The 26,756-nt window shown below is 35.1% G+C and overlaps 1 protein-coding gene across 2 annotated transcripts in view; it reads left to right on the top strand.

The window, feature by feature from the left end:
• Positions 1 to 26,756, top strand: part of PPFIA2 (PTPRF interacting protein alpha 2) — a 465,700-nt gene that overhangs the window by 54,954 nt on the left and 383,990 nt on the right. For both annotated transcript variants that reach the window (XM_055341560.1, XM_055341561.1), the window contains exon 2: positions 23,653 to 23,706. In XM_055341560.1, the coding sequence (XP_055197535.1) occupies positions 23,653 to 23,706 (54 nt within the window). The remainder of the gene's footprint in view (positions 1 to 23,652; positions 23,707 to 26,756) is intronic.

The following is a 26,756-nucleotide window of genomic DNA, read 5'->3' as shown; positions in this document are numbered from 1 at the left end:
CTTGATTTCGGCTTAGGTCATGATCTTGGGGTGGTGAGATCGAGCCCTGGGACACGGCCCACACTCAGTGTGGAGTTTGCTTCAGGTGACTTTTCTCCTTCTCCCTCTCTCTCTAAAAATAAATAAAAAATCTTCAAAATTATTTTTTAAGAGTTTTCTTTTTTTATTTTTTTTTTAATTTTTATTTATGATAGTCACACACACACACACAGAGAGAGAGAGAGAGAGAGAGAGAGAGAGAGAGGCAGAGGCACAGGCAGAGGGAGAAGCAGGCTCCATGCACAGGGAGCCCGATGTGGGATTCGATCCCAGGTCTCCAGGATCCTGCCCTGGGCCAAAGGCAGGCGCCAAACCGCTGCGCCACCCAGGGATCCCTTTTAAGAGTTTTCTTAATCAAACACTGAGTCAAATTTGGCAATATCCAATATAGCAGGTAGGAAGCAGCTACACAAATTTAAAAAGACTTTTATAGGCAGAATAGAGTAGCAATAAAGAAGTTATACTAGGCAAAAAAAAAAAAGTGAGTTCATTATTTCAAAGTTACTTTCCTTTTAGGGGATTCTAGGGGTTTATCATGAAGATTACCTAACTAGTGCTAATTAGGAGATTTATGATTGGTTTTAGTAAGATTCCATTTATGGGAGAAGTCTTGGTTTGGTGACATGGGGGGTAGCATAAACAACTCCATTTTGGACATGTTGTCGTGTTTTTAATAAAGGATAAAATCTTCTTTAAGCATAAAATATAACAAAAAAACTTGAAAAAAAGAAGAAAGGTATGTTTTTTTAGCTTAAGAAAAGACCAGATAGAATGAAAATAATGGTACCTCTAAGTTTGTACATTCTTGCCCCCCCCAACTATTTTTCAAACCAATGTGTTTCCAAATGTTATAGGACTAATTTCACAACAAAGGGGATGTCCACATGCCTAATACCAATATTATCTAATTTATTCTTTGGTGACTCCTTACCCATAGTCTATCCATACTGCAAAAACAAACATACTACAAAAACAAACATCCTTTGCTCGAAATGCAGATTTTCATCCCTAAATCCACTGAATCAGAAACTTGTAGATGAGGTGTGGAATCTGCATTTTTATCTTCTTTCCACATGTGTACAGAATTTGAGACTTCTTAAGACCTAAAATTAGAAGGTCTGGGTAATGTGATAGAGAAAAGAATCATCCAGGGATTCTAAAAAGTCTTATCTGAGTAATGAATGGTAGTATTATTAATGAAGGTATGAGGGTCAGTTGAAAAGAAAAGATGAAGATGTCATTTTGGATGCATTATATTTGGGGTTTCTCTGTGATAAAAAACAACAGGACAGATAAAATTCAGGAATCATCAGTCGACACAGTAGTGAGTACCCTATAAATGGATGAGATCCTCCAGGGGAATCACAGAGTAAGAAGACAGATGGGTCAAGGGTTTAACTTTGAGGCATACCAGTTTCAGATAAAGAGACATGCATGAACAAACCTGAGAGGTGGCCATTGGGGTTAGAACTAGGAGAAAGTTCAGGATTTTCATGGAAGCAAGTTTCCTGGGTTAAAATTTCAAGTGGTAAAGATTCAACCATGTTATGGTAGTATGGACACCTAATAAGAATTTTATTTAGCTATGCATAAAGATCATTGTGCCTTTGGCAAGATAAGATTCAATAGAATTGTGGAAGCAGAAACAAGTTGGAATCGAATGATAAGTGAAGATAAAGAGAGGGGAAGGTATACTGCTTCTCCTAGAAGATGGACTAAACAGGAAGGAGAGACAGAGATACCTGGAGATGATTCAGAGCTAAGAAATATATATTAAGATAAAATAATTGGGGTGCCTGGGTGGTGCAGTTGATTGAGCATCTGACTCTTGGTTTCACCTCAGGTCAAGATCTCATGGTGGTGCAATGGAGCCCCGTGTTGGGCTCTATTGCTCAGGTTGGAGTCTGCTTGGGACTCTCTCTTCCTCTCTTTCTGCAACCCCCCAAATAAATATATATTTTTTTTTATAAAAAGATACAGTAACTAATTTATTTTATTTTGTAAAATACACCAAAGGTAAACTTTTATCATTATGTAATCATCTTAGAATCCAATAATTTGCTTCTTCTTTCATTTTGATTACATGATCAAGGGAGAAGCTAACTTTTGTTTTAGGGAGTTTTTCATAATTTTTAAGTGTAGATATTCTGAACAAGTGCTTACATGACTAGTATGAACAAAGTAATTTCACCACTACACAATTTTTGATACATAAAATATTTATGATAAACATTGTGGAAAAAAACTCTAAAACAAGAAGGAAATATTTCTTTAAAAAGTAGTGTTTACATAATCTTAAAATCATTAAAAATTTATTTATTATTTTCTTTAAATTTAAATAATGTTATGTATTATTATATTTAAATTTTTTTTATATAATGTATACTAGAGTAGGGGTTGTTCAACTTTGTCAAATATTTAAGCTACTATTGACACAAATCAAATACAAATGAAATTGATCCTGCTGTATTAATATTTGAGGATATGGATAATTTGCCCATTAGAAAAGGTTTGTATTCCATATATCATCCTTTTTTAATATTTATTTATTTATTATTTATGATAGACATAGAGAGAGAAAGAGAGGCAGAGACACAGGAGGAGGGAGAAGCAGGCTCCATGCCAGGACCCCGATATGGGATTTGATCCCGGGACTCCAGGATCTCGCCCTGGGCCAAAGGCAGGCGCTAAACCACTGAGCCACCCAGGGATCCCCTTCCATATATCATCCTTAGTGATTTCTTCTAATTTCTTAAATCCTATAATATTTTATTTTTGTTTTTTGTTTTTTTATTTTTTATTTTATTTTTTTAATATTTTATTTTTGAAGTATTTCTTTTGTTGTTTTTTATTTCTGTTGTTTTATAGTAGAACTATCATCTGATTTTGTATATCCTTTAGTAGTAGAATATTTGATCTAAGGGTTTTCTGAGTTACAGGAAATAAATCTGTTTTCAAACTTATTCATGCTTAGCAAATATCTTAGCTTTCTCAATATTTATAATAAAGTACCTTGTGCTCAAATGCATATATTATAATATATGGTAATTATCACAGAACAGGCAACAGATAGCTTACATCCAGTCTACTCAAAGCCATTACTCTAAAGAAGAAAAGGAATGAGTCCGCTTCCACTAACAGTGTATGTGTGTGTGTGTGTAAAAGTATTTATATATGTCTGTATATATATATATATATATATATATATATATACTATATATATATAAATGTGTGTATGTATGTGCATGTAAAAGAGTTTCTATATATATGTGGGTATGTATAAGTCTACATGTATATGTGAAAATATGTGTCTATACATATATATCTATAAATATGGCTTATTTAAAAATGTTGCTAAACAAATTTACCTGAATAGGATTATTCTTATCACATTGGTTATAGTATTGTATATTTCAAATTCTAAACACTATATATAACTTTGCTTAAAAAGTAATTTCAAAGACTACCTTGATTGATCATTCTAGCTTGATTTGAGTTAAAATAGTATATTCATCCAGTCTTTCAGTTGTATTTATTGAGTGCCTATCATATGTAGACACTGATCCAGATACCTGTAAATCAAGCAGTGAACAAAAACAAAACCTTGGGGAAATGTGCTTAATAGCAAGGGAGACAATCAATTTGAGAGCATTTGTAACGTTTTGTAAGTTTTTCTACTGATTGATTTTCATTTATCATATCCATGTTCTTTTGCAGTTTCTAGGTTAATGTTATTACCTAAAAGTGTAAATTATCCTCTTCTGAATAACGTATATCTAAATCCAGTAGAGTGATGTAATTATGTATAGATTTTTCAGTTGAAGTGGCCTTAAAACTCTTCATAATTATAAATGCAACTTATTTATCTGCTTTTCTTTTCCCTTCCTTCTTTAAACCGATTAAATATATCTCCCTAGTCTGAGCTGAGAATTGTTGCAAGAGAAAGGAATTGTAACTAGTGTAAATAACTGTATTTTGTAAATCAGTTTTTAAATATTTTAGCATAATTTTTTTGTAACCTACCATAGCATAGCATTTAGTGACTCAGACTAGCCTTAAGGTTTTAAAAATGATTTATTGAGAAATTATCTTACTTTGAATGTCACTTTCTGATAAGACCTCCCAAATGAAAGCAAAGATTGTCTTCCTTTCTATATTTAATTAATCACACAATTAAAACATATTGATTAAATAAAATTTAGAAATTCAAGGGACAGTCTACATTTTCTGTGTAAGCTTGCCACTTTTCTCATTAGGTAATATCTGTCTGTGATTCATTTCAACAACAACAAAAAATATTCTAGATTCACAATAAGCCCAGATTTAAGATTAAAATCTTTTACATGCAAAAGTTATCTTGTTTCTCAAAGGAAAAAAAATCAAACTAAAAGGTAGAACTTTACTTCCTTTTAAGTATATGTGGTTTAAGGATAAAAGAATGTCTTTTCATCTAGTGAAGAAAAACATAGCAGGATATCAAATAGGTCAAGACTAATTGGATCCTATTTTAATAGGTAACTTTATATTGCCTATTTTCAAAAAAGTGTCCAAAACATTTTTAGTTCCTTTTCTGAGAAAAGAATTCATGATATGGCTTGAGAAATTGCTCATTCAAAAGTAAACTTTAAAGAAATGAAAATGCAGTGATGTGTTTTTGAACAAAAGTTTAGCTGAAGCCATGATATACAAGGAAACTTGAAGAGACCCTGCTTAATTATAGGTCTCATTAAACCTGTAAAAATATTGTAAGATCTATTAACCTTGGCTTAATACCTCTGCTTCATAAAAGAAGCCTGGTTGTTTCATGATATTATAAGTCAATATTTAAGGCTTAAATATATAAATATTTAAATATTTTGGTCTTTTTTCCTTACTCTTCATTCAGACACAGTGTCTCCTGATGAATTTTGTCACCACACCTCCATGATTCGATGAGATGGAGAACCTATAGGCCACATACCTGGTAAAATTGAAGTGCCAGACTGTATTACTCTATTAATATGTAGTTCAAAACTCGAAACAAAACACGTAAAAACAATATTGCAACAACTACTATTGCAGGTACTTTTGCTACTTCTGCTACTACCAGCTAACCCTTATTTTCATTAGCTATGTGCGGTCATTTACCCTCTCAACAACCATGTATGACAGGTACTATTATCATATAAGTTTTTATGTGAGGCACAGAAGCACAGGATGTTAAGTAACTAACCCAAGGGTACACATCTGATCAGATTCAATCCCAGGTATTGTGGCTCTAAAGCTCATATCCCTAACTACATTATTCAGCCCTACATGTTAACACTAACACCCAACCACATGACACAGAACCACAATATGTTGAAATTAAATGAGCTTCTCAGTCTATTTTCTGATTGCAAAATTCTGGATAAATTTGTCTCTCATTTTGGGGGATCCTGCTTGTTCAGGCAATTATATAACAACCCTGGGAATTAGGAATGAGGTCAAGGAGTTGCCTAAGGAAACTAGAGTTGGGAATATAAAATGCAAAACCATTTAGAAGAAGCAGAAATCAATTGACGTGTATGGTGATCATTTGAGCAGAAAGATAAGGTTTTTTTAGGAAAACATTTTTAAAAATGTTTTAGCTGGTGTGTGTGTGTGCACGCGAGTGAGGCTGGATCATTTCTAAATGCTCACATAAAGGAGAATTCTTTACATGGAATTTTAATGTCTTTTATACTTTATCATGCTTCTTCAAAAGGATATTTTTAAAGTGCCTAATTTATTACTAAAGCACTAGGTAGAAATGAATTGGATAGATATGTTCATATTTTTATTATGTGGTCAGACATTGAATGAGGAGTATTTTTAATCTCTGTTGTAAAATATCTCAGGTTAAAAATAAAGTATGAGTCATCTGCTCTGATGGTATATTCAGTAGCTAAAAATCACAGTGCTTTTAAAACATTCTGCTATATCAATTTGACTAAATCATTCATACATAATTGAAAAGATACAGCTTTTTCTTTTTAAGATTTCCTATCATAACTGATAGTTATAAAGCTTTGAGGTATCAAAACTCAACCTTGTAGTAATCAACACAAAAAATGCTTTTCTTAGAAATTTAAGGATCCTTAAGTATTCAGAAGTGGCCAAGACAATGGAAATGTGTAGGGAAGAAGGCATATTGTGAGTTATGCATACTTCTTTATGATTCATACTCCTAATTATCAATAATGCAGGCAATCAATTGATCACTTAATGTTTTTTTTCTCCTGAACATTGCTTTGCTTTTAGAAATCGAGTTGTACAGATGCATAAAAAATAGAAGAAGAAAAACAACTTTTATGGATTTATTGATATAAAAAGCTTAATCCTGTGAAATATTTTTATTTTATAATGAGCCTTTACATGGTGAATATACAAAACTGAGTGATTGATTAGAAATGTATGAATTTTGAGTTTAGTTGCTATGTTAGCTCTCAACTGTGTAAACAGTTACACAGTTTTGTAAATCTCAAAACTTACTGGCTTAAAACAACAGCATTTATTACCTCACAGTGTCTGTGGGTAGGGGTTTGGTTCAGTGTAGGTGGGTCCTCTGCCCCAAGGTCTTCCCTAAAGCTGGAATCAAAGCATCAGCCTGGCCTGCAGATATTTCAGGCTCCAGTAAGAGAGGAACCGCTCCTAAGTTCACTTACAGGAACCTGGCAAGCTTCACTTCCCAGCTGGTTGTTGGCCTGAGGTGTTTGTTTCTTGTCACATGGACCTCCCCATAGGGATGCTCACAATGTGGCAACTTCCTCTAGAGGGTTCTGAGAGAGAAAGAGAGAGGGTTGTCACAGTTTTTTCAAAACCTAATCTCAGAAGTGATCACTTCTACCGTATTTTCACTAGGTCTAGCTCCCATTCAAGGGGAGGGGATTACACAGGGCATGGATTCCAGAACATGAAATCATTGAAAGCCATTTTAGAGTCCTCCTATCACAGTTCCCAAAGACTATTAAGCCATATTGTAAAAGAAGGAAAATATATCTTTTCTTCTCTTTCCCTTTGTGATCACTTTCTTCCTTACAGAATTCTCTCTTCTGGCCTCAAATGATTTGTCTCTTCCCCATGACTGATTAAAATTTGCTTTGAGCCGTTATCCATCAATAGGTAATTGTTGATGTAATCTTATTTTCTGTGCAACAGATTTAGCAAATGCAATGTGAACAATAGAAGAATGAGTAATTTAATGTACCTTTGCCCAGTGAGTTTGTACTGGAGCTGCTTAAGATGGGTTAGAATATGTTGGAATGATTCATTTAGTGTTAGTGACTAATTCCAATCATGAGTTATCTTATAATCATGCCTTATTTCAATGCCTTAGAATAGAAAAATTACGTATAATAGGATCTAAAAGGAAATCCTTTCTGTTAGAGGCTGTGAGAAGGCCTTGCTTCCACTACACAGGCAACTGCCTACTCTGAGCATCATTCCACTGCTTTGGGATTTTTGAGTTGACATATTTATCAAGAGCTTATATAACACAAAAAAGGTGTAGATAAATCTCTGCTAAGGGAGTTAGAATTTATATGGAAAGAAATGGTAGTATGTATGACAATTTATACATGAAAGTAGGTATAATAGAAGTTCAGGGAAGCCCTGGTGGTGCAGCGGTTTAGCGCCACCTGCAGCCCGGGGTGTGATCCTGGAGACACGGGATCGAGTCCCACATCGGGCTTCCTGCATGGAGCCTGCTTCTCCCTCTGCCTGTGTCTCTGCCTCTCTCTTGCTCTCTCTGAATAAATAAATAAATAAATCTTTAAAAAAAAAAGTTCAGTGGATGAAGAGGTCATTCCTGGCTGGGCTGGTCAAGAAAGTTCTATTTGTTTTGAATGTGAGATATCCTTAACAGTTCCTACAATTGAGGTCAAGCCTACTCTAGCCTATATGTTTAATATCACCTTAAGGTAGGGTGAATAACAATCCCCCAAAGATATCCACATCTTCATTCCCCAAGCCTGTGAATATGTTACCTTATATGGTAAAAAGGACTTTGCTGATATGTTTATGATCTTGAGTTGGGGAGACCGTTCTGAAATATTTGGATGAGTTCAATGTAATCATAAAGGGCGTTATAAGAGGGAGGCAAGAAAGTCAGAAAAGGAGATGTTGGAATGATGCTCTTTGAAGTTGGAAAGGGGGCAAGGAATGCAAATGGCCTCTAGACCCTGGAAAAAGCAAGGAACTAGTTCTCTCCTGAAGTCTCCAGAAGAAACACGGCCCTGCCAACACCTTGAGTTTTAGACTTCTGACTTCCAGAATTGTAAGAGAATAAATGTGTTTTAAGCCACTAAATTGTACTAATTTGTTACAACAGCAATAAGAAATTAATATACTTCTTATTCTCTGAAATTCCACTGAGCCATCCCCAGGCCTGCTTGCTTAACCCTTCTAGGAAGTCCTCTTGGGTCAACTGCCTTTCAGGATGTATTCTCTCCTGGATAGGCCAAATACGGTCTCTGGGGTTATGTGTGTATATGTTTTGGGGCTAGGAAGTAATAAATAAGGATGAGCTGGGGATCCCTGGGTGGCGCAGCGGTTTGGCGCCTGCCTTTGGCCCAGGGCGCGATCCTGGAGACCCGGGATCGAATCCCACGTCGGGCTCCCGGTGCATGGAGCCTGCTTCTCCCTCTGCCTATGTCTCTGCCTCTCTCTCTCTCTGTGTGTGTGACTATCATAAAAAAAAAAATTAAAAAATAAAAAATTTTAAAAAAAATAAGGATGAGCTTTGGTGCCCATGTCTGAAGTTGCTGGACATCCTGAAAAGCAAAGACATGCACTATATATGAAGAAGATAACAAATGTTGATAAAGATGTGGAAAAATTGAAGCCCTTGTACACAAGTGATAGGAGTGCAACATGGTTCAATTACTATGGAAAACAGTACAGAAGTTCCTCAAAAAATTAAAAACAGAACTATCATATGATCTAGCAGTCTCACTTCTGGGTATTTATACATAAGATTTAAAATTAGGATCTTGAGAAGATCCCATGTTCAATGTAGAACTATTCACAGTAGCTGAGATGTAGAAATTTTTTTTTAAGATTTTATTTATTTATTCATGAGAGACGCACAGAGAGAAGCAGAAACACAGGCAAAGAGAGAAGCAGGCTCCTTACAGGGCAGCTGGATGTGGGACTCCATCCCAGGACCCCGGGATCACACCCTGAGCCAAAGGCAGATAGATGCTCAACCGCTGAGCCACCCAGGCATCCCAAGATGTAGAAAAATCTTAAATAGATAAATTGATAAAGAAAATATGACATAAAAGGCACCTGGGTGGCACAGTTGGTTAAGCATCTGACTTGGTTTCAGCTCAGATCATGATCTCAGGTTGTGAGATCCAGCGCTGCAAGGGGCTCCCCGCTCAGTGGGGAGGCTGCTTGAGACTCTGTTTCCCTCTGCCCCTCCCTACCACGTGTGTACTCTCTCTCTCAAGTAAATAAATCTTTGAAAAACTAAAATATGACATATGTTTATGCATGTGCATATATATATACATATATATATATTCCATATATATCTGGAATGTTATACAACTAAAAAAAAAAAAAAAAGGAAATCCTCCCAAATGCAACAATATGGATGAAGCTTGAGAATATTATGATTAGTGAAATAAGCCAGTCACAGAAGGACAAATTCTGCATAATTCCACTTATATGAGATATCTGTAATGAAGTCATAGAAGCAGAGAGTAGTGGTTTCCAGGGGCTGTGGAGAGGGGGGAAATGGGGAGTTGCTAATCAATAGGTATAAAGTTTCAGTCATGCAAAATAAATAAGGACTTGTACAACCCATGATTATAAGTTAATCATACCGTATTATGTACTAAAGAATTTTGAAGGATAGATCCTATGTTAAATGTTCTTATTTTAATAAAATATATATAGAAAGATTTTTTCCATATATACTTCCAATTATGTCCCCATTAAGAGAAGATGCCCATCAATTTTGGCAGAAACTTTTTCTTTTTACAGTATTTTATCATGACTTGGTATAGCTCCTTGACTGAGGATGTGGGGATACTTGTCACCATAACATTGTTCTTGGCCTTTGGGCCAAGCTAAAATTGATAACATTTCCAATTTTAACATTGGGTTATATATAGCTACTGTGCGATGCATTCGGGATTCAGTCCAGTTTTGGGGATGCTGGAGGCAAAGAAATAAAGACTGATCTACCATTAAAATGTAGCTATAGGCTGTCCTTAGTCTACATGTATTGGATTGTACTGAAACCAGTACATGTCAGAACCAGGGAGCTTTGTCCTTGCTTTACGTGATAGCTGAGTTACCACAGAGCCATGCCAAGTTGGGATTTGGTTCTTAAATTCACCAGTTTCAGTTAACACTGTGCCATGCAAAATGAGGACTGTCTGAATTTTCTGTCTGGGTAGCTGTAAGCAAGAAAAATATTCATACTTTGTTACTGCACTAATCTCAAGAGAGAATTCTTACCTGCCTGTGTGACTCAGTTGAATGCTCTCAGTTACATTTTGGAAGAATAATTAATAATGAAAAATATCTTCCAGAAATATGAAGGAAAAGAAAGATATGAATATAAAATATTCTGAATTAATCATTGTAAATCAAAGCATATTACAAACTTAAAACTTGGCTTTGGGTTTGTTTGTTTTTTTTTTTTTTTTGAATGAATGAATGAATGAATGAATCTGATCAAATGAATAGAAGAAAACGTCTGTCTATAGAGCATATACTGTCTATAGAGCATTCTGTTATTGACTCTGAATCTCCAGATTAGAAGACTCTTGCATTATTTTATAATATCAATTTAGTAACATAACATCAGTACATTTCATGCTCTCATTTCAGTTTCATTTCTTTTTACCTAATAGTATTTTGAGAATGTGATATTGATATTGTAAACATTGATTCATGTCAGAATTTTGCTAGCATCAATTGAAATGGAGCTGGCCAGAAGAAAAATAGAGAAGTTGTATGTCCTATTGCTATTTCGGGTTACCATTCTAGTTATCATTCATTACTTCAAAAATAGAAGAAATAGGAAATGAATTTGAAATTTTCTTCTTGTGATTTAGAAATTGGTGAATGAATTTTTTTTCCCAAAGTAAGTAGCAATGCAAAAAGAGAATTTGTCTGCGTATTCTTTAGAATCAGATTAAACTTTGTTCTGAAAATTTTGCATATCTGATTTTAGGTAGTGCTACTGATATGTGTGTTTTCAAGTTCTCATCTTTCCTTATCTATCTGATTCCTCCATGGCTGTTATTTCCAAAATTAAGGTATGGGGACTAAATACATAATATTTAGCTAAAAATCCCATGCCATAATTCTCTGAAACTATAAACTTAATTTGAAAATATTTTATCTGCTCTCTTGTCAGTTTCTCATGATTACCTTGAAAATTATTAGTGCTAATTGACTTAATGCCTAGACTCTAGTAACAGAGACATATAGTTAGATAAATATTTATTAGGAATATCCATTTAATATACATATATATTTTTAATAAATTATTTGCTCTGGTTTTGTTTTCAGTTTATAAGCAATTCTTTCTTACAGTTATTTATAAATCAAAATGATAAATGGCCTTACGGTACTTTAGTGTAGTCAACAGAATTGCAGATATTAGTTGGAAGGACAGATGTATTTTATTTTTTCCTCTAAAAAAATCACCTCAGATAGGATAATCTCCAGTTATTTTTGACCCCCTAAATGTTTTAAGCTATTATTTACTGAGTTAAAAATAAAACCTGATACTTAAAAAGGGTAAGATACTGTATTTTCTCCTTAGCTATTTACTTGTGTTTTGTGTCAGATAGGGGAAGAGTAAGTATAAGTGGAGGTTTAATTGTTAACTGCGATCACAGTAGTTGAGTGTCTGACTCTTAACCAACATTGGCTGATAGATAAAGCTCCCATAAATTAGGAGTACCTTGGCATATAACGTTAATATCCTATTTTAACTGTTGGATCTTTTCTCTCAGTTATAATATCACATTTTGAACAGGCTAAAACCTGCCCACCATGGTGCATAAATATGTGTCAGATAGCACACACTGAAAGAGGAATAAAATGTGTATAGGTTCATGGTATTGATGTTATGTGGTAAATAATTCTCTAGCAAAAAGATTGCTCAAATTTTAGTAAGAAGAATAAAAATTACATATTTAAAAATAATGTGAAAAATTTCTAATAACCCAAACTGTAAAAATGCATGGAAAATTATAGGGTGGATTGAAGAGGTAAAATATAGAATTTAGGTAAAATATATCTTTTGCATTTCAGGGAATACATTCTAGAAATTTTTTTTATTTTTTTTTTACATTCTAGAAATTTAATGGAGATTTATACCTACAATTAATCTATATCTGGGTCTTATCCACGTGTATTCTAATCCATATGTTTCAACATATATCATTATGTAGTCTGTATAAATAGCCTATTTTTATTTTACTCATTTATAATCTAATCTGTGTGAATGCATTATTTCATGTATAGTAGTAACTAGTATTAGTTATCAATAAGTAACTTTCCATGAACTATCATAGTTAGTTTTCCAAAATCCTCCCAAGATAGGTTGAATATTTTACATGAGAAAGATCAGGCATTTTGCCCAAGTTCACACAGCTGGTAAGCAGTGAACATAGGCTTAAACCTGTTCTCTTGATCACTAAGGTATTTCTTCTGCCATGTGTGTTGGATTTTGCAGACTTGAGGTAGAATTGAAGGGCTGTTGACCATCTCTCAAGCAAGGTCTCCTGGAATAGTATCTCTCTTGTGTTAACAAAAATATCCGATCATCAGTCATGCCATCCAGAAGTTCCATTTCTGCAGTAAATTCAAAGATAATCAGCTTCTCAATGGTTGCTTTACACTAGTGAAACAAATATATAATGAAAATGAAAAGCTGTTAGTATAGGATAATGCACATTTCAAAGTGGTTCCCAGCACAGTCAAGAAATCAGCTCATCCTCTCTTTGCAGGAGGAGTTCATAGGAAGCTAAATTCAACATAAATTTATCTGCTTCCTTCAACATTTATTGGTTTTCTTTGTGGTAGCTTCTGAGGATACAGAGATAATAATAAGTACAGTACTGAGCTGACTTGACCTTCATTTATTTTTCACATGAGTAAAGTGACAATTATAAAATGATGTAGTAAAGTTGAGATAGAGTGCAAGATGCTGGGAATAACAGCTGAACCAATAGTGTAGCTTGAGGGACTCAGTAAAGTCTACTGAGAGGAGGTGATGTCTGTGGTGGACCCCAAAGGGTAAAATTTATCCAGGGGGAAGATGGCTTTCTAGGCAGAAGGATCTGTGGTACAGAAGCAAGAAATACTTGACCCAAAAAAGGAAGTATGAGGTTCATTATGACAAGAGTATAAGGGTTCTTTTGAGGAAGTGTTGAAAGGTAAAATGAAAAAACAAAAAAGTAGTCCAGAATGATATAATGAAAGACCTCATGCATAAATACATTTAATATATTTTTTCCTAAGAAGAGACTTTATTAAGAATTTGAGTATGGGAATAACCTATACACATCTGCATTGAAACACATCATTCTAGAGTAGTGTTTCCCAAACTTTAGTTTGCATCAGACTCACTTGGGGGCTTGTTAAACAGAGTTTCTGATTTGGCAAAACTGCAGTAAAGTGTAAGAAAATGCATTTCTCTCTCTCTCTCTTTTGTAGAGAGGAACCTACCCGTGTGGGGGTGGGGGAGAGGGAGAGAGAGAGAGAGAATCTTGGCATGCTGGACATAGAGCCCAAGGCAGGGTTCAATCTCATGACCCTGAGATTATGACATGAGCCAAAATCAAGAGTCAGACATTTAACTGACTTAGCCATCCAGGAGCCTTGAGAAAATGCATTTCTAAGTTCCCAGGTGACACTGATGCTGTTGGTCCCCAGACCACTCTTTGAGAACCACTTTTCAGGAGACAAGATTATATAAGAAGTGTGAGAGTAGAAAAAACTGAAAAAAAAAAAAACACACACACACACACACTGTTTTGGAAAAAAAAAAAACCAGCATGAGTGGCGGGGGGTGGGGGTGGGTAAAATGAGATGTTTTTTTAAGATTTTTATTTATTTATTCATGAGAGACAGAGAGAGAGAGAGGCAGAGACACAGGCAGAGGAAGAAGGCTCCATGCCGGGAGCCCGACACAGAACTTGATCCCAGGACTCCGGGATCACGCCCTGAGCCAAAGGCAGGCGCTAAACCACTGAGTCACCCAGGGATCCCCTAAAATGAGATTTTGAACTAAGGTATTGAATGTAGTAGTTATTAAAAGTAGGTAATAGGTTGAACTGAACAGATAGATTATAAGGAAAAATTAACTGGCTTGGTATATGGTTACCAGGGTGAAGGAGGACTTTATTGACCTTCAGAAATCCAGATTGGGCACCGGACTGTTTATTGGAAGTACCAACAAGATAAGCATTGGAGGAAGAAACTGGATGGGAGGCAGCTGGCTATAGTCATGAGAGAGCAAGAGAGGAGATGATGATGTCTGATTTGGACATACTGAGTTTGAGATGACAAGGATACATTAATGTGTAAAAGTTGGCAAAGAGGGGCCAAAAGAGACTGAGTCAGAATTCAGCAAGAGGTTGACTTTATCACCTCAGCCATATGGAAGGGAATAGACAAGGAAGAAGCAATACACAAAAAAAAATTCATAAAGGAAAGCGTTTCAAAGAAGGCACTTCATGGAAAAGGCGTACCCTTAAATCTCTCTGAAACCTTCTTCAGAAAGCCCTGTTCCATGCAACACTGGCACAGCTGTGTCTTTGAAACATATTATATTTCCTGTTTAGGTGTGAGTTTGAGGCAGTATTTTGAAATAAAAAATATATGGCAAAAGTCTTTGGAATTTAACTTTTTTGCTAAATTCAATGGCATTCACTTTCATATTTGTAGGGCAAACAAGGATATTCTTTTTCCCATAAGAAACAGTCCACTTCACTCAGGAAAACTCTGCTTACAATGCCATTCATTCTTTCAACAAATGTTGAATAAAATATGTTTTCTCCCAAGTCACCCTGTGTCATGCCAAGAAGTTGTCTCCATTTTTTCCCACAACTCCACTTATTTAAGAGTACATAATTAGTAGAAATGATTGCCTTTGGAGTCAGCTTTTCTAGATTTGAACACTTATTAGGTGTATGATTCTGTTCAATCGTATAAACTACAAAAGACTCTCTTCCATCTTAAAAATAATGGAAACAACAGCTAAAAGAGTTAGGATGCTGTTTAACCAGGCAATAGGGCTCTTTATACTGTGTCTGGTATACTTAATGCTTAAATTAGTGTTAATTATATTTTTACCCAGCCCAGGTCTCGGGACAAACTTAACCCAACATGCATTCAAAAACAAATCTGGCAACATGAAATACTCAAACTTATTGTCACCCTATAAAATCTATTCCTACAACACCTATAAAGTATAATTTTAACACCTTGTTTCTCAGAATTCTTCCTCATGTTGCTAGATTGAAAGATCTCCTTTTACCCTTCGATTGACATATTCTTAGACTGAAAAGATCCTTGACATCAGAGAGCATGTCATAGCCTGTAGATTCCATTCACCTGATTCTGTACGATGCCTTGTGCTTATTATGTGCACAGTATACATATACTGACTAAATTGTCTTTGTCATTCTGACTTCCTACTAGACTCTGGACTCTTTGAAAGCTGTGACCTTGACTTATTCATCATCATGCTCTCCGTGTTCAGCACAGTGCCTAAGTCAGTTATTGTTTCATGAAAGAATTAATTGTGTGGCTCACGGAAAATTCAGATTTGGACTGGACTGTACTCAAAGTAAAAGTGTAGATATTTTCCATTTGAAAAAAAAATTTAAAGAATGACTAAATAGGGCTCTTTCTGGCTTCCATAGGAAAGATTTATAAAATTGGTTGTGTGTGTTCCCTGCTTCTTCTCTGCCTCCCAGGAAATTTACCTTGTAAAGTTGCCAAGGAAACACTAACAGCTTAAGTCTGGTAGAGGAGAAAGATACCTCATTAACAAACTCAGCTTTATTATTTGGATGCTTGCCTCAAGGAGATGCTGTTCTGTGATGGAAGATTCTTTCCATTAAGCATTGTGTGAAAAACTGAATGATTTTTTGAGGAAATTTCTTCTTCTCGTTCCCAGTGCTGTGAACCTACACATTATGAGATGCTACATAAAAACATTATTGACTCGTAGTTCATTGTATTTGAACTATTTATTATTGCTAAGCACATAGGATAGATAAAGTTTTCAGGCATTCACTGTATAATGATTAAGGCATCAGGTCTTTAATTTGAAGTATTGACAGTATTTAACCAGAAGATAAATTTAATGTATTGTTTATTGCCTATTAAATCATTTTGTATATTTTCTCTCTTATGAACTAGAAACCCTGAGAATATAGAAATTTATTGCTCTAAGATAAGATAATACAGAATTGAGTGCCTTCTCCTTTAGGAGGACATCTCATCAGTGATGGATAATGGAAAAAAATGTACGTGGTGTTTGGGGTTATAACACTTGGGATTCAAAGCTTCTTTCCAGAATTTACCAGCTGTTTGATCTTGGGCAAATCATTCATTAATTTGTTCATTCAGGCATTCTGTAAAGATGGGTTGTGCAAACACTATTGCCTTGAGCCTCCTTTCAAAGTGATATAGTCATATAAAAAATGAGAAATTCTTCATTGTTTATATACTCTGAGCCTCAGCTTTTATGTATAGAAATGATATTATGTGCTTTATTGAGTCATTCATCCATTCAGGAAGTATTTATTGGGTTCCTACTGTGTGGCAAGCTGTTCTAGAGGTTGATGGGAGGTGTTCATCCTTTGACTCTTGGCAACATTGTTCTTTTATCTTACTTCTTTGGATTTAGGGTTGGTTAAGACTTCCAGCTGTTACTAGTCCCAGGGCTTCACCATTTCCTCTGGATCCCCAGAACCATCCATACCTCTATAAAGTATCCTTTTATTAACTACTCTTTTATGTGTTTGAGTTTGCCATTTGTTTCTAGGTGGAGTTTTTCGCTGATTGAGACAGGGGAAGTCTGTCTGAGATTTTGATACTTAAACTAAGAAGTATCTTAGGAAACTGAAGAATTGAGGATATCTAGGGATTGAGCATTCAAAGCAGCATGAAAAACATATGCAAAGCAGACCCTGCAATAGGAATCATACTTGAACTGGTTCTGTAACAGCATTGGGATCAATTTGCCTGAGTGGTGTGAGAGAGTGGGATGATGGAAAAAGGATGATATCAGAGGGATGACCAAAGCCAGATCACTAGAAGGCATTGCAAGACATGGTAGTAAGTTTGTGTTTTATTTTAAGATTAAAGCACCAGGTGGCTTGGATCTGGGCAAGAATCTATAGTTCCATCTGCTATGTAGAGAATATTTGGGGGAAGGGAGACAATGACAGATGGAGGGACATGAGCTATTTTTTTAGTCCAAGGGAGAGAGTTCATTGATATGGTCTAAGGGATTAGGATTTTAGGTATGTATGCAGTAAGGAATAGTCAAATTCAAGTCATATTTTAAAGATAGAATTGGCAGGATTTGCTGATGCATTTAGACCTGAGAAGCTGGGTGAATGGTGATGTCAAGATGGAGAGTAGTGGGACAGGAACTTAATTTGTGGGAGGGATTGAGGTGGAAATCAAGTTTGATTTCGCATTATGAAATTTTAGATGGCCATAATACATCTAAGTGGAGATCAGAGTGGGCAGTGTGGAGCTCAGAGAAGTTGAACTTGAAGATTAAATTTCAAAATTCATCAGCATACGTGATATTTAAAGCCATGCTACCAAATAAAATGATATAGAGGGTGAAACTAAATGGGAACCATGAAAAAAAGTATTGGAAGGAAGATGGAGTGGTCAACTTTGTCAAATGTGCCTTAGAGATCAAGGACAATGATGATGGAACATTGACAATTGATTCAGCCAATTGGGTATCATTGGCAACTTTGACAAGAAGATTGTAGTGACACAGTGGGGACAAAAGCTGCATGTGAGCTCTCTCTCTGCAAAAGAGAGAGTAGGAGATGAGAGACAATTTGAGGAATTTGACCCATCCTGTAAAAGGATGGGAGAGAAATGCTTAATATTAGTATTTTGAATATATGAATTTTATAAACTCCACAAACATAAAAACCTTATCAAATGTTTTTATTTTATTTTTTTAGATTTTATTTATTTATTCATGAGAGACACGAAGAGAGAGAGAGAGAGAGAGAGAGAGAGAGAGAGAGAGAGGCAGAGACACAGGCAGAGGGAAAAGCAGGCTCCATGCAGGGAGCCTGAAGTGGGACTCGATCCCTGAACTCCAGGAAAGCAGAGCTTAAGCACTGAGCCACTCAGGCATCCCTCAAATGTTTTTAAATACTGTGGAGCAAATTTTAAATATAATCATCCAGTCAAAATGGTTGATATCTATTTTTGATTGATTTCACTATACTGATCCATTTTTGATAGATTAATACACTAAAATGTACTCTATATTAAAATTGAATCACTTTCTCCCAAAGAATTTCTAAAATATTCCCAAACTTTAAATATGTATAAACTAAATTTTAAAATATCGGTAGCTAATAACAACACTGTAATGTTTTAAGTATTTTTATAATATAAAGTGACTTTTTGGAAGTGTAAAACTTGATATTAACTTTAAATGTAACTATCAGGTTTTAGGATGTTCTGGGTATTATGGCATGTGCAATGTTAGATTCAATGGACTACTTAGAATTTTATTTTCTTCATTTTTTAATGTATTTGATATCCAAGCTATTTTAACATCTTTTCCTTGATCATCAACTGGATGATCCTGCTCTTTAGGTATAAAAATAAGGATACGGCAATAGCTCCGAGGGAGACTTCAATGCCAATATCCTTTTTTTCTTCCCCACTTCCATGTGGGGGAAGCAGGACTTAAACATCAAACTTGTGACTTGCATTGAAAACCACATGATTAATCCCTAATCTCCAATCCTGGAAGTGTCTGTCAAGGGAAAAATTGTGTCAACTCTTAGAGCAAGGGATCATGGGGAGAGGGTACAGATGGTCAACCAATAGCACCAGTGCTACAAAAATGTGGAGTTTATTTTAAATCTCTCCTAATGTAATACCCAAGGTCTTGGCTGCCCTCAAATTTCACCCTACTTAGAGCTCTGACACTAATCGCTGCACCTGCAGCTCAACCGTCCCAAGGCTGGAGACTTCTGATTCATGAGCCAGCCTTGGCCTTACCAAGGAGCAGAGCTTTCCTACATTAGAAGAGGCTGCATTTGCATAGCTTGTGTCAAGGACTGGCTAACCTCACCTGGGTATTTGACACCTTGGAGAACAAGTGAAACTTTCATTACCTGAATTTTTTTTTTTTTAAGAAATTAAGTTGTTAATATAGTTAAGAATCCTGGAGCCTGGGTAGCTCAGTCAGTTAAGCACCTGCCTTTGGCTCAGGTCATGATCCTGGGGTCCTGGGATCAGGCCCTGCGTTGGGCTCCCTGCTCAGTGGGGAGTCTGCTTCTCCCTCTCCCTCTCACCCTGCTCGAGCTCTCGCACTCACTCTCTTTCTCTCAAATAAATGGATAGAATCTTTTTTTTTAAAGGACCCTAGTTAATTTTGTTCTGTGTAGATGATGGCAACACATATAATGGAGCCTATGTAATGCTAGTGGCAAGCAGCAGTAGTACCTGAGCAGCAGCAAGCCCACATGCTGATGCTCAGGTACTAAGTTGACTTGGCGTACTTTTACAAATTCAACTGGGAAATGAGTCAGATGGATTTAAAGAATGTATTACATACACAGCATAAATAAAATCACCATTGTGTCAGCCTTCCATGTTCCTAGAAAGGTTAGGACTAGGAGAGACCAGCAGGGTGCTTAGGGCACACAGTTTGAAGTCACTCATTCCTAGGATCATACAAATGCCAACCCTGTTCTGATAGGGCTCTAAAAATAGGGTGTCTAAGGGACAAAATTTAAGGGGGCACTCATTGTCAGGATCCAGCCCATGCAGGGTCAGCACTTGTATGACCCTCAGAATGAATGCCTCCTTATATTGTATACCCTAGATGTATCACCAGTTGCCTCACTCTAGTCCTGGCCAGGTCCCTAAGTCCCACAGACACCATTAAGTTGGATGGACCAGATGACAGACAAAAGAAGGGGGAGGCAACTGGGAAGAAGCCAATTCCTCCTCAGTGCACCTAAGCAGTTTTACTGCCTGCAGATGGATCTATGGTGGGAAAGAGTAAGGTGGAAAGTTCCATGCCTCATTGGTGCACCAGAGAGGTAAGTGAGAAGCAGCTATATGGAAGCTCTTTCTAAGACTGCCTGCCTTGTTCTGTTCTCAAGAGGCTGATGGAACATTCCATCAAGAGTTAGGCTGGGGATGCCAGGGTGGGTTAGTGGTTGAGAGTCTGTCTTCGGCTCCAGGTGTGGTCCCGGGGTCCTGGGATCTGGTCCCAGGATAGGGTCCGCATCGGGCTCCCTGCAAGGAGTCTGCTTCTCCTCCCTCTACCTATGTCTCTGCCTCTCTTTCTGTGTCTCTCATGAATGATATAAATAAATAAATAAATAAATAAATAAATAAATAAATAAATAAATAAATAAATATCTGTTTTAAATGTCTTAATCAAACGGTATTATAATAGTAAGTTAAAAAACTCTCTAGGAAATCAATGTTTTTGCATTTTGGTATATTTTGTTATCTATATGAAAAGATATCTCAATAACAAATTGATGGATTTGTTAAGGATTTCAGTTATATTTTGCAGACAACATACTCTATCAAAAAATCGACTGACTTTTAATGTTCAGTGTTCCTCAAAAGATTTATTTATTTCACCTATAAATTTTACAACATAAATGCATTCATGCACATTTATGCTCATTAGTCATACCTGAAAAGTTCATTTTTGCATCAAGTGATAGATAAGCCATGTTTAATTTGGGCATGTGTCCAAGTAGGACACTGTTTTTCAACTTAAAATAGCACATAAGCTCAAAAATCATTTTTCATTTAAATTAATAATCAAGATATGAATGTAAATCTGGGGCAGCCTGGGTGGCTCAGCGGTTTAGCACCACCTTCAGCCCAGGGCCTGATCCTGGAGACCCGGGATCGAGTCCCACGTTGGGCTTCCTGCATGGAGTCTGCTTCTCCCTCTGCCTGTGTCGCTGCCTCTCTCTCTCTCTCTCTCTCTCTCTCTCTCTCTCTCTGTGTGTCTCTTATGAATAAATAAATAAAAATCTTTAAAAAAATGTATATCTGTATTCTTTTTAGAGCTGTAGTTGCTAGTTTGCTGTAATTCAACATTTAAAAATCATGAATATCAATGTCTTTTGCATTCATCTTCTAAATTTTGCTTGTTTTATTTTTCTCAAGATGATAACTCATGAAAGGCTTAAAACTTTAAGAATTTGAGAATTGGTTCAATTTATCTAAATTAGCAAGAAATCTTCGTATCTATGATAGTAAGAAATCTTCATGATACAACTTTTAAAAATACGACAATGCATTAAAAATGGCTAATGTGCTTTTAATCTGAATCAATTTCTCAGTTATCTCTCTGATAATGACATCAGAATTGTTTCTCTTTAATGTATTTTATATGCCTTTCTATTTAGAAAAGCAAGTTTTTAACTCAAAATGTATTTAATATCATTTCCTTTCAATTTAAATGTACTTGGAAATCACTTCATGTAAATAGAAATTTGGTTTTTGTCATGGTTATAATGGATGTATTTTCAAACAGTGCAATGACTATATTTATTTTCTGTTGATCTAGTATTTTAAGCCACTTTACTACCTAATTTTGTCAGTTCATTCCATGAAATTCTAAAACAGGTTTAAAAATTATACTTTATCTTTGGATTAAAAAAAGTTTGTCAGTTTATAAATGTTTCATGCTTTATTTTTATTACATAAGGACATAAGATTGCTTAGATGATTTAATAGGAATGCTAAAGAACATGTTAGATCAACAATTTAGGTGATTTGATTGTTGATGGTGTGAATAGTGCTAAATTAAAGAATCTCAACAAGATGGAGAAGCAGAGCCTTTTACAAATAAACTTAACAATGCAGTCATATTAATTAGAATATTTCTGTTTTTGAGAACAAAAATGTATCTTAAAGTTAGTTGCAGGTGGGGAGAAGGTCGATTTCAGATGTTGTTCAGATGATAGAATCAAGGACTTGGACTTGATTCCATTATATCTTTTCAAATCCGTATTACCTTAATTTTCCATAAGACTTCTGTCTCATTTGAAGCAATTTTTATAAGCCTCCTCTGGAGACAGAATGAGGGAGAGGAAGAAGTTCCTCAAAGGGATGCTGAATAGGGGAAATTGTTATGTATGATATGTGCCAGTGAAGACAACTTAACAATTTTCTTGGCAAGCATTCCTTGTGGTTGCCTTATCATTTATGGTCTTTGGTAAAATATGCATATAGAAATTCATCACCCATTGAGTACTTGTTCAAAGTCAGCTTCTTCCCATGGAAACTTTCATCACATCATTCCTTCCTTCTCTACTGTCCTCTCTCTAATGTTGCCTTCACATGCTCATTTCAGCCCCGTATTTTTGTTAAGATTCCCCATTTTTGAGATACCAGGGAAACAATGAAACTTAATCGTCCCAAATGAATTTGTAGCATAGATCTTAATGATAGAAAGGTATTGGCTGTTTCTTTGATCATAGGCATTTAATTTTCTCTTCCTTCAATCTTGACTGGGATATCTTTCATCTCTGATTTCTTGCTTCAGTTGTATTTCCCAGATTCCTCATCCCTATCCTTTCAAAAAGATGCAAACAAATAAGTGACTAGAGTCACAAGAAAGAAACTTTTTATCAGTTAGTATAACTCTTCAGCGTAGCCCCCAAACTCCTCCAGCAGCCTTTGAGCAGACAGCTTTTGTCAAGCTGTATGTGTACCCGTAAGTTGGACGTTGTGCTCTCTAATTTGTCACTCACCACCCATTTCTCCATCTCTGATACCTTTCACAATTTCATACTCAGGCATGATCTTCTGTAGGTACTGATTCAAGATTAGAAATCAATCCTTGTAAAAGAGTACTTTATCCACATTTGTTTATAGTTTTATCTTTCATGTGTAGTAATAGAGTGGACTATAGATAATTAAAATTTTTATAGAGTAAACATTTTCTGTGGGATTTATATTTTCGCAAATAATATGTTAAATTGCAATTAAAAAATTTTTTTTCTTCTGTTGTGTCCTCACTTCAACTTCTTGGAGAACAAAACATCGGCTTTCCTATCTAGAGCCAATTTTTTTTGCATATTTCAAGAATCATTAGTCTGTTTACATTTTTTTCTTTTTACAGATTGGCAGGATTAGGGAAAATATCTAGATTTTTAGATACAAGGCATTTATATAGCATTACAGTGTGCAAGGTTGTCTGAAAACAAAACAAAACAAAACAAAACAAAACAAAACAAAACAAAACAAAACAAATGTAGCTGTGTGCCCTAACTTTGTAGCTAAAGAAAATATGACACTATGGGACTGGGAAATTCTCCATGCTGTTGAGTGGCATTTTACAATCAACACCTCTCCCCTTTTCAGGATATCGAATCCCTAACAGGAGGGCTGACTGGTTCTAAGGGGGCTGATCCACCGGTAAGTTAGATTCTTCATTAAATTTAACTATTGACTAATTGAATGATGTATACACCAGATCATTAGAGACACTTACTTATATAGTTTGTCATATAGATATCTTTTTGAAATAAATAGATATTGCAGTAATTAATACAAAAGTATAACTTGATTTGAGGTGTTGTTTGGTATTTTAAAAAGTTTTAATACCTCGTACAAAATTTGTCTCCATGTATTGACTCTATGAATAAGACTAAAATCTTCATTAGAATATGTAAATACTCTATGTCCTATGGGCTACACCATAACTTTTGGAACTTGAGGGTTTAGCATTTTACATATGAATGTGTGATTTGGGTTGCAATATATTTTTTAGTTACTGAGAAAAATGATTTTATTGGCCCATTTTATCAACAGTGTTGATTCTTGATATTGCTATTCTTTTCTACTTTATCCAGGGAGCTTCTGGAAAATAAGAGAAAGTATTCTAAAATTTTAAAGGTTTGTTATTTTTAAGCAATAAAAAGAGATTGATAGTCTAGTATTGGAACATCTTAGTTCTCTCTGTGATTATCTGCTTTCAGAAAATATTGATTAAGATAACATTGAAGTATAAACATGAGTTCATGGTGTATATCTAAAGTAGTAAGATTTAATCTATTTCAACAGAGAGTCAATGCATAAATGTATATCACTGTTTGCTTTTCACTTAGCACTGTGAGGTTTAATGGTGAACACACAGAACCCAATGTTGTCAATTTTAGCTGGGTAACTAGGTGAAGTTCATAATCACATTAAAACACCAGTGAGATGTTAAAAAGGTAACTTCCAATGGCATCTCTTTCTCTCCTGTCTCCTTCCTGTATCTCATGATGTTGTCTAATCACCAAATTGCTTCTAATAGGCTAAACAGCATATATTTAGTATATATTTAGTCTTTTGCTTTCCTTTTATTTTCATTCTCTGAATTTATGTGGGGAAAAAAATGTATTGTCTTCAGATAGCTGCTTATATTTAGACCCTGAACCTATTACGTTACAGCATAAAGCAAGATGAAAGAAATGTTAAGTCAACCAGGCAGTATATTGTGACAAGCTTTATGGCCAGCCCTCTATTTAAGTACTGTAGATGACTGCTTATGTGATGTAATTTCACTCAGCTGCCTGGGATGGTGTTGTGCATAGCATTCAACTTTTATTAGAAGAGTAAATCCATTTCTGTCAAAATCCCACCTTCACGTGTCCACAGATTCCTAAAAGAATTCCACAATTAGAGATCAATTGGTTTTAAAAGGATTTGTCCCTGGTTCAAATAAAAAATTAAATACCTTTCTTCTGCAAGGGGTGATAAAAATCTTATTCATTATTTATATATTAAAATAAGTTGGGATCCCTGGGTGGAGCAGTGGTTTAGCACCTGCCTTTGGCCCAGGGCACGATCCTGGAGACCCGGGATCGAGTCCCACGTCAGGCTCCCGGTGCATGGAGCCTGCTTCTCCCTCTGCCTGTGTCTCTGCCTCTCTCTCTCTCTCTCTCTCTCTCTCTCTCTGTGAGTATCATAAATTAAAAAAATAAAATAAAATAAGTTAATCATATCCTTTCAAGAAAACATTTTCCAAATATGAAAGATTAAATGGGTATAAAATCTAGTTGTTGAAAGAAACTTCTTGAAAGGAAAAAAGATCACAGAAAGGAAAGATGGTGTGCAGAAGGCAAGATTCATCAACTTTATTCCCAATAGGTAAAAGTGAAGTGTATGTGTGTGTGTATGTGTGTAGTTTATAATATTGTGAAATAAAGATTCTCTCTTGGCCATGTCCTACCATGATGTTGGATATTTTTATACTACTGCCTACATTTCTGAAATTCAGACTGTGCTTATTTTTTACCTTTTTGTAGAGTGAGAAACATCATGCAAATTTCAGGATATGTGAACTTAGGCAATCTAATTAGGGGGTTAACAGTACACATAAATTTAGCACTGCCCATTGTTAAAGAGACATCTAAAACGTATTACTTGAAAAGCTATGTAATAAAATCATTTTTCAGTCCAGTATAAAACTTATATAAAGCAGTCTAAGTAGAGGTGAAATGGTAGTAGGATCTAGTGTTACTTCAGACATTCAAGAATAAGACTTTTTTTTTTTTTTAAGAATAAGACTTTGAATGAAGGTATTGTTTTCCCCCAACCTAGAAAAATGAAAGTGCGATTGCATTAATTATAACCTAAATCCATTTGAATAATTTTCCTTTCTTTAAAAAATATCTATATGATAGATCATCTAAATACTATTGTCCATTTCTACAGTTATGTTTTTTGTATAAGTATTTATAATATATCATTAAAACCATCCTATGATGAAATTTTTATTGGTAAGAAATTTAGGGTCCTATATTTTTCCCCTCATTATACAGAATATATAAAGTGCTGAAGGAATGGCACCTCACAATGCCACCACAATGATGCATAGCTGTGAAATAATTTCTTCACCAATTTAACAGAAATCTCAGTAATATAAATGGCATATTTAAATAATGGATTTTTTTCTGTGGGTACATATTATTTCTGAAGCATGAAAAGGAAGTGAAGTTTGTATTATTTTAAGTAGTATATATGTACAAAACATTGTGTACATTTGCAAATGTCATTATAAGTAAATCTGCATGCCTGGTAAGAATAAATTTGAGGATCTCCAAGAATATAGCTTACATTAATATTTTTAACAATAAATGTTAGCTAGCTTTTTTTTTGAAAACTCAAGTAGTCTCAATGATGTACTAATAATGTACTGATAATGAATGGGAGAATCATTCATTTATGATTTTTCAGGGGCAATTTAGGTTTTATGATGTCTTTCTTCCTCTGAAAAAGGATTTCAAGAAGGATTTTTATCTTCAGAAACTGAAAATTAATTGGTTCAGTAAATAGAATTTACAGATTTTTCTAAAGCACAGTTATCTTAAGAAAAAACCCTTCTGTCATCATTTAGAAAAATGTTATGTTTAATATTACCTTAAAACTGCCTTTGAAAAATTGTATCAGACATAGTCTACATTTAGCATATGATTTTT

Source organism: Nyctereutes procyonoides, unplaced genomic scaffold (assembly GCF_905146905.1).
Source record: "Nyctereutes procyonoides isolate TBG_1078 unplaced genomic scaffold, NYPRO_anot_genome, whole genome shotgun sequence".
NCBI lineage: Eukaryota > Metazoa > Chordata > Mammalia > Carnivora > Canidae > Nyctereutes > Nyctereutes procyonoides.
The sequence above is the reverse complement of the archived record's forward strand: the minus strand, read 5'-3'. Positions and strand labels throughout refer to the sequence as shown.